Here is a 9,074-nt window from a genome sequence, read left to right as displayed (position 1 = left end):
TATACACTTATTCACACTCACACAAGTACACATGGTATACACTTATTCACACTCACACAAGTACACATGGTATACACTTATTCACACTCACACACGTACACATGGTATACACTTATTCATACTCACACAAATACACATGGTATACACTTATTCACACTCACACAAGTACACATGGTATACACTTATTCATACTCACACAAATACACATGGTATACACTTATTCACACTCACACAAGTACACATGGTATACACTTATTCACACTCACACACATACACATGGTATACACTTATTCACACTCACACACATACACATGGTATACACTTATTCACACTCACACACATACAAACATTTTTAAAAATATTTATTTTATGGGTATGAGTGTTTGTGCCTGGTACCCACAGAGGTTATAAGAGGGCATGGTACTGGAGTCATAGGTGATAGTGAGGAACCGGATGTGGTGCTAGGAACCGAACTCCAGTCCTTTGGAAAAGCTGTCCAGGATTTTAGCCACCGAGTCGTTTTTCCAGCTCTTTGATTTGGGTGCTGCAAATTTGAACTCACATGGTTGCACAGCAAGTGCTCTTAGTGCCTGAGCGGTCTCCCTAGCCCCTGCCTTTTGCTCTTTGGAGGTATTAAACATTAATGTGTTCGTTAATTTTATGAAAAAATAATTACTGAGCGTATGAATATGGTTATTTGGGGAGGGGATTGTGTGTGTGTCCGGGATAGGGTCTCACAAGGTAGCTCTAGCTGGCCTGGAATTCGCTCAGATCTTCCTGCCCCCCCAAGTACTGGGATTAAGGGTGTACGCAGCCACACCGGACGTGAATTCAGTTTTGTAGGAAAAACAAAACCCTTTCAGAAAATCAGAGGAACAAAAGGCGTGCCTGCTCCTGAAGGAAGCACTGCTTTGTTTCCTCTCAGCTCTCCCACACTTTGCCCTGTGGTGCTGCCGCGGGCTAGTGAAAAGGGACCTGGCAGGCAACCAGACAGCTAAAGTCTCCTAGCCACCATCTCCTCACAGTGCCCAGGAAGCATGTGCTGTTTCCCCTCCACTCTTCGGTGGTCTGAGATCCCTTTACTCGCCTCCTGCCTGTCAAGTGAAGGAAATCACCTCCAGAAAGCGGAGTAAGATCACACAGGTAAGAAAACACGTAAAATAACGTGTTCTCAAGGAAGGTTGAATTTGAAGCCTACACCTGCAGGATTCCAGGCACTAAAGGTAGGAAAACATTGCCCCCTAGAGGTCAGCCTGGTTATCTTCAACGCTGAGCGGGATCTCTGGGGCCCAGGAAGACACTGTATCATCAATCCTGAGGCACCTCAGCGGGCTTTTAGGAAACAAGTAGGTTTCCTTATACATTGCGGGAGAGAGGATATAGAATTGCACAAAATTCAATTTATTTGGGGCCTTAGCAGCAAAAGTGTGGCCTAGCACCAGGAAAACCAACTAGATGGCCACAGTTTGAGTCTGAAGGAGAGGCGTTTTCTTAGTGGATTAGGACCAAAGGAACTTTGCTAGGTTATCTTAAGCCATTAGCAAAGAATCAGGGACATTTCTGGGACGGGTGTGGCTGCACAGTTCCCACTCTAAGGTCTCTGCGGTTTAGAGTTTGCTTGGAAAAGACGCAGTCTAGCTCTGAGGTGAGTAGGGCAGCTAGGACCGAAAGGACTTCAATAGCCGGACCTAGTGGCTCAAATTGTAATCCTAGCATTTGGGAGGCTGAGGCAGGAGGATCGTGAGTTTGAAGTTAAGCCAGGAGGGAAGATGAGGGTTGAGTATGATGTAGGTATAGTGTACACATGTATAAAGTTATCATAGAATAAATTTAATACACAAGAAAAATAAAAGAGGGGGAGAAGGAAGCAGGCTGTGCTTGTACATAACTAAGTCTGTACATTTTTGTATTACAGGTTAGCCAAATCAACATTTTAAACTTCATCATCACACACAGGGTTCTGGCTTTCATTTGACCCTAAGTTTGAAAGGGATACCAAGCTAGCGTCACTGGGAAAGTAGCTGGGGTTACACAGGGGCCAGAACAAACCTTGGTTGTGATCTCTTTCCATTAAACAAGGCTTCAAGAGGCTGGAGACATGGCTCAGCAGTTAGGGGCACTTGTGGCTCTTGCAAAAGATCCTGGTTCAGTTCCCAGCACCCAATGGCAGCTTGCTGTCTGTAACTCCTGTTCCCAAGGATCTGATCCCCTTTTCTGGCCGTCAGAGGACCGTGCACATACATAATGAGACAAAACACTTACACACAGAAGACAAACTAAATAAACCTAACAAGCAAATAACAAGCCCAAGGCTCTGAAACTTTTTATTTTTGTTTTTGCTCAAGACCAATGTCTCTCTGTGTAGTCTAAGGTAGCCTTGAACTTGTAGTAATCCTCCTGCCTCAACCTACTAAATCCTGGGACTACAGACATGAGCCACTACCCCCATCTTGCACTCTATCAATAGACGTTCCCCACATTAGACCTGAGCCAGGCTCTGTCTGGTACCCAGGAGGGTGGGGCCAGCCTGAGCTTCATAATCTCGATCCTAATTCAAACAAACAAGAAATACACACATCACCACCACCTCCACCATCTCCACCACCACCACCTCTACCACCTCCACCACTCCATCACCGCCACTACCACCACCTCCATCACCACCACCACTGTCTCCACCTCCACCATCTCCACCACCACCATCTCCACCACCTCCATCACCACCACTACCACCTCCACCTTCACCACCACCACCATCTCCACCACCACCATCTCCACCACCACCATCTCCACCACCACCACCAAACTGAGAATATTTAAAGATGTTTGTAGGCTGGGTATGGAGGTTCACACCTGTAATTCCAGCATTTGGGAGACAGAGGCAGGAGGATCATGGTGAGTTAAAGGCCAGCCTGTGCTACATAGTCAGTTTCAGGCCAGCCAGGACTACATAGCAAGAGCCTGACTTAAAAAACAAAATAACCAAAATTGCTTCTTAATTCATTTCTCGTTTATATGTATTTATTTTTATTTTATACGTATGGATATTTTCCTGCAGACATGTCTGTGCACTATGTGCACGCAGTGCTGGAGGAGGCTGGTAGAGGGCATCAGATATCCCAACCCCATCCTGGGAAACAGCTATAGACAGCAGCGTGTGGGTTTAGAACCTGGGTCCTCTGCAGAGAAACAAGCGCTGCTAACCACTCTACCACCCTCCACCCTCCAGCCTCTTATTACTTCCTTTTTAAAAAGCCCATTGTACCTTCTTCCTCATTGCTACCTAGAGAAATGGTTGTCATTTTGGCATCATGGTTGTCACGAGACCACTTGTGAAGCCTAAATGTCAATAAGAGAACCAAGAAGACCCATTACTGGTAAGCACCAGAGTCAGAGACAGCAGGGCGTGGATACTACTCAAAGGACCAGAGCCCAACGTCGGATACACTCCTGGGGAGACAGAGCAAAGTGCACACAGCTAGCACCTCCCGAAGTTCTTGGTCCACAGCATCTAGGATGTCAAAGTGCTGCAGATGTACTGAAAATATTATTATTATTACTATTATTACTATTTTCCAAGATAGGGTTTCTCTGGGTAGCCCTGGCTACCCTGGAACTCACTCTAGACCAGGCTGGCCTCAAACTCACAGAGATCTGCCTGCCTCTGTCTCCCTAGGCTGGGATTATAGGTGTGTGCCTGGCTTCTTGGACCACATTTTGACAAATGCCACTGTAAAAAAAATAATAATAATAATGACTGGCCTTCGAATCAGACGCTCAACTCTTTCCCATCGGGCTCTCCCAGAGCTAAGTACCGCTTCACTCAGGGTTCCTGTGTCTCTGTTTTCTTACCTGTGAGATGGACATTAACAATTATGACCTATAAGAGGTTATAACTAATGGGCCAAGCAGTGTTTAAAAGAAAAAAAAAAAAAACAATTATGACCTGCACAATTATATCTAGAGGATGGGCGAATTTGTGAAATGCCTGGCGTGGTAAAGCTCAATAAATACCTGTCTGAGGGGGATGATCATGTTCTTAACGGCTGAGGTCAGACAGCCACAGATGCCCACAGAGGAACGGGGTGAACGAGGCAGAACGGCCAGGAGCCAGGCCTGTGTTCATACATACCTTTAGAAATGTTGTCAGTGTAACACAAACACGCTCACCATTGAAAAATCGGGGAACATTATTTTCCCCACACAGCTGAGGTCATTCTGCACGTACGGTTTGTAATCTGTGTCACGTAATGGTACTATTATGAGCACTTCCCTGCATTATTCAATTTTCTCTGGCAACATTGACTTTAATGGCTGCGTGAGACGTCACTGCATGAGTGATTGACTTAACCATCGCCACTCTCTGTTCTCTAACAGCTTTGTGGTTTTAAAAAAGCCTTTAATGAGGGTCTGGAGAGATGGCTCAGTGGTTAGGAGTACTTCTGCTCTTCCAGAGGTCCTGAGTTCAAGTCCCAGCACCCACGTAGTGGCTCACAACCATCTGACTGTAGTCCTTCTTCTGGTGTGCAGATGAACATGTAGACAAAACATAAAAATAGGTAAGTAAAGGGGCACTAAGCATTTTTCTTGGTCAACCTTTTGTTCTTGTGCGTGAAGAAGACCACTGGGGCTAGCTTTCTAGAAGCAAATTATAGAAGATATATACATGGGGTGATTTGGATAAGGATGGCTCCCGTAGGCTCAGCTATTGGAATAATTACCAGGGAGTGGAACCATTTGAGAGGGATTAGAAGGACAGGGAGGTGTGACCTTGGAGGAAGGGTGTCACTGGGGGGTGGATTGGAGGTTTTTAAAAGCTCACACCAGGCCCAGTGTCTCTCAGCTGCTGCTCTATTGCCATGCATGCGCCTCTGTGCTCCCACCATGGTCCCTACCACACTAATAGTGGACGAAGCCTCCGAAACCATAAGCCAACCCCCAATTAAATGCTTTCTTTTAAAAGAGTTTCCTTGTCTCTTCCCAGCAATAGGACAGTAACTAAGATAATATATCTTTTTTTTTTCTTTTTTGGTTTTTCAAGACAGTGTTTCTTTATATAGCTTTGGTGCCTGTTCTGGAATTTGCTCTGCAGACCAGGCTGGACTCAAACTCAGAGATCCGTTTGCCTCTGCCTCCCGAGTGCCAGAACCACGCGGCATACATGTTCTTAACCACTTAGCCACCCATCTCTCCAGCCCCCTGACAATTTATCTTTTATTGGCCATACTCAAAATATTTTACTGTAAAACGTGCTGCAGACTGATAGATAGTTTTTCAACATTATTGGGCACAAATATTGTTGAGCAATGCGCTGTCACCAGGATGTGGCTTTGGTGGGAATTTCAGTCACCTTAGACTTCTAGGAAAGCTGCAATGGGGAGTAGAAAGGAAGGAAGGCAAGGCGTGTCCAAGGGTGCTGTCCCACCCGTGGCCAGGCAGAAGTGAGGCAGGCTGGAGAGAAAACCCCAACGGCCCCCAGGGAAGGATACTACTTTGGATTCCTTGGCTTCAGCTCTTCAGCTGTGCTGTGCAGGGAAATGTTCTTTTGGTGTTTACAGATGTTTATCATTGGACCAGTGACAGCTGGAAGGAAGAAGGGTTCGCAAGTGAGCTTCTCTTGTGATTGAAGCTGCAGGTTGCTCCACATGAGCTCACCACCAGAAAGTCTTTAGTTTGGATTTGGAATCTTTGCCCCAAAAGCTGAACCCACCGTTAGAATCCACAGCTGCGAGATGCTATGGACCAGATGGATGGCAATGAATTTCTTCATTCACCTGCGTAGTGCATGTGTGTCGGTGTGAGGGTGTTGGATGCCCTGGAACTAGAGTTACAGACAGGTGTGAGCTGCCAACTAGGTGCTGGGAGTTGAGCCAGGATTCTCTGGGAGAGCAACAAGTGTTCTTAACTGCTGAGCCATCTATCCAGCCCCACATAGATGTCTTAAAGAGCTGAATTATTGGTTCCATTGGATCAATGACAATTGAAGGTGAAATTACCTTCTGCTGGTTCTGGGCAGCTGATGTTGTGAATAAAAGTTCTCCAAAACCAAGGCCGGGCGATGGTGGCGCACGCCTTTAATCCCAGCACTCGGGAGGCAGAGGCAGGCGGATCTCTGTGAGTTCGAGACCAGCCTGGTCTACAAGAGCTAGTTCCAGGACAGGCTCCAAAGCCACAGAGAAACCCTGTCTCGAGGCTCCAAAGCCACAGAGAAACCCTGTCTCGAGGCTCCAAAGCCACAGAGAAACCCTGTCTCGAAAAACCAAAAAAAAAAAAAAAAAAAAAAAAGTTCTCCAAAACCAATTGATTTATTGTGTTTGTTTTTAAAAATAGCCACACATGGATGCCGGCATTTCAGTGGGGGCTCTGATGTCCTGAATGTCAAAGGCTGCTTCCCTGATAGACAGTCAAATGCCTCTGGAAGTGGCCACAACAGCCATCAGGTATATCACACGGTACCTGCTAGACCATCGTAGTAACTGATAATCAGTTATCCCAAACTTGGCAGTCTTATCCCAGATCTTGCTCATCACTGTAGTTGGGGGCTTTGATCCAGTGTTTCGTAGGTAGAAACAGGAGCATTCTACTATGATCTGGGTGGCCCTGCCCTGGGTGCTGTTCAGGTCTCACATCTGGCCTGTCTTATCACACGATGCCGTGAACACGTTGCTCCTTCTCTCACTCCAGCAGGTATATCTGCTGGGCTTTGGGAATGGTCTGCCTGTTGTCTTGAACTTTCAGAAGCAAACCTCATTATCCCATAGTCCTGCAATAGGAAGGTCCCCTGTGAGATGGGTAGGCTGGAAGACAACGACGCTTCATGAGGAGAAGACATTAATGACTTCAGTGTCCTTTGCTGGACTGAAGTCATCTGTGGTTGTGGTTCTGCTGGTTACAAAGCCAGAGGCTGAGCCAAACAGACTGTTGTTGACTGGTCTGGCGCTGGGCAGAGAAGGGTGAGAGTGAAGTCAGGAGACTCAAGAGGGCAGAGATGGAGACTGCCTTGTAACGTGTGTGTGTGTGTGTGTGTGTGTGTGTGTGTGTATGCGTGTGCTCATTATTAGATCCTGGCTTCTCTGGAAACTGCTATGTGGTCTAGCCAGTCCTGGAACTTACAGAGATATACATGCCTATGCTTTGTGGGTGCTGAACTTAAAGGGATCCCAGATGGTGTGTCTTTTTTTTTTTTTTTTTTTTTTAATTTTTCGAGACAGGGTTTCTCCGTAGCTTTTTGGTTCCTGTCCTGGAACTAGCTCTTGTAGACCAGGCTGGCCTCGAACTCACAGAGATCCGCCTGCCTCTGCCTCCCGAGTGCTGGGATTAAAGGCGTGCGCCACCACTGCCCGGCTTGGTGTGTCTTTTTTGTTTGTTTGTTTTCTTTTTTCTTTTCTTGAGACAGGGTTTCTCTGTGTAGCCCTGTAGTAAGGAGGTTGCTTGTTTGGTTCCCAGCCACCCAGCTAGCTTAGACCCAAAATAATCACACAGAAACTGTATCAATTAAATCATTGCTTGGCCCATTAGCTCTGGCTAACTCTTACATCTTAGTTTAACCCATTTCTAGTAATCTGTATATGACTACGAGGTCGTGGCCTACCAGCAAAGTTTCAGCACTGTCTATCTCCGGCAGTGGGTCCATGGCGTCTCTCTTAACTCCTCCTTACACCTCTCATGCCAAAGCCAGTTTGCTTTATTCATTAACCAATAAAATCAACACATAGACAGAAGGCCCTCCCACACCATAGCCCTGGCTCTCCTGGAACTCACTCTGTAGACGAGGCTGACCTCAAACTCACAAAGATCCGCCTGCCTCTGCCTCTGCCTCCCATGTGCTGGGACTAAAGGTGTACACTACCACTGCCCGGCCTAGGATGATGGGTCTTCGGGCTAAGACAAAAGGCTCTGGAGGCAGGTGGCCTTGGTCTGCAGCAGCTAAGCCACCTGGCCATCATTTCCTTCACTCTTGTGGGAAGAACGCTTACTTCCTATGTCACAGGGTTCCTGTGAATGTGCAGTGACTTTCATAGAGCGTGACACACAAATACAGAGCTTAGAGCTGGCGTGGTACCTGGACCCTGAGATCCCAGATGCTGGAGGACGAGGCATGAGCATCTCCAGGAGCTGCATCCACTCTGCCTCAAACCCAAAGCAAACCAAAACTCAATGCTTAATAAATACAATGTTTCTGTTTGTTTGTTTATTTGTTTTTTAAAAAATCAGCTAAAAGGCAGGTTTCCCAGCCCGGAAGCGAATGCGAAGCAGCAAGCATGGCGTCGGCAGTGCTTGCCCTGAGGACGAGGGCAGAAGCCCTTTTCAGCCCCAAGACAGCTGCAACTCTTGCAGTCAGATATGCGTCCAAGAAGACAGGTGGCAGCTCCAAGAACCTGGGCGGGAAATCACGAGGCAAACACTATGGCATCAAGAAAATAGAAGGTCACTATGTTCATGCTGGGAACATCCTTGGCACTCAGCGGCAGTTTCGATGGCACCCAGGCACCCATGTGGGGCTTGGAAGGAACAAGTGCCTCTATGCCCTGGAGGAGGGGATAGTCCGCTACACCAAAGATGTCTACGTGCCCAATCCCAACAACTCGAAAGCTGTGGATCTGGTCACCAGTCTGCCCAAGGGGGCTGTGCTCTACAAGACTTTTGTCCACGTGGTTCCTGCCAAACCTGAGGGGACCTTCAAACTGGTAGCCATGCTTTGAAGTCCCTTTGAGACCATTGGATGGGGACTGGAGCCAGGTTACAGGGCCAGATTGAGGACATGGTCCCCAGAGAAGAGGCCTTGGATGGTGACTGCTGGAGACCCTTTGGTAGCGCTGATGTGAGCATCAATAAAGCTCGCTGGAGCCCTGCATCAGTGCCATCTGGGGACAAGTCCAGATGGGGCTGCTTACTGCTCTAAAAAAAAAAAAATCAGCTAAAACAAGTTTCCATTAGAATTTTGATTGAGGACTGAGGAGCTGACTGGGCAGACGGGACACTGTCCTGACAGTATAAGGAGCAGTATTAGTGTTCAGATCCTCCAAGCTTTGTGGATAGGTGGGTGGGTGGGGTCATAGGGCAGCCTGCCTGTG

General features: G+C 47.2%; 1 protein-coding gene across 1 annotated transcript; it reads left to right on the top strand.

Annotated features, from left to right (window-relative positions):
• Positions 1 to 8,261: 8,261 nt before the first annotated feature.
• LOC121434843 (39S ribosomal protein L27, mitochondrial-like) lies at positions 8,262 to 8,702 on the top strand. Its single transcript, XM_041633802.1, has one exon. It carries the CDS (start codon positions 8,262 to 8,264, stop codon positions 8,700 to 8,702), a length of 441 nt encoding a protein of 146 aa, XP_041489736.1.
• The last annotated feature ends 372 nt before the right edge of the window (positions 8,703 to 9,074 follow it).

The sequence above is a fragment of the Microtus oregoni genome, unplaced genomic scaffold (genome assembly GCF_018167655.1).
Source record: "Microtus oregoni isolate MIOR12 unplaced genomic scaffold, Mior012 000045F_ref0000178, whole genome shotgun sequence".
Lineage (NCBI taxonomy): Eukaryota > Metazoa > Chordata > Mammalia > Rodentia > Cricetidae > Microtus > Microtus oregoni.
The sequence above is the reverse complement of the archived record's forward strand: the minus strand, read 5'-3'. Positions and strand labels throughout refer to the sequence as shown.

Coding starts and splice junctions, on each gene's coding strand:
- LOC121434843 (XM_041633802.1), top strand. CDS start 8,262: ATGGCGTCGGCAGTGCTTGCCCTGAGGACGAGGGCAGAAGCCCTTTTC.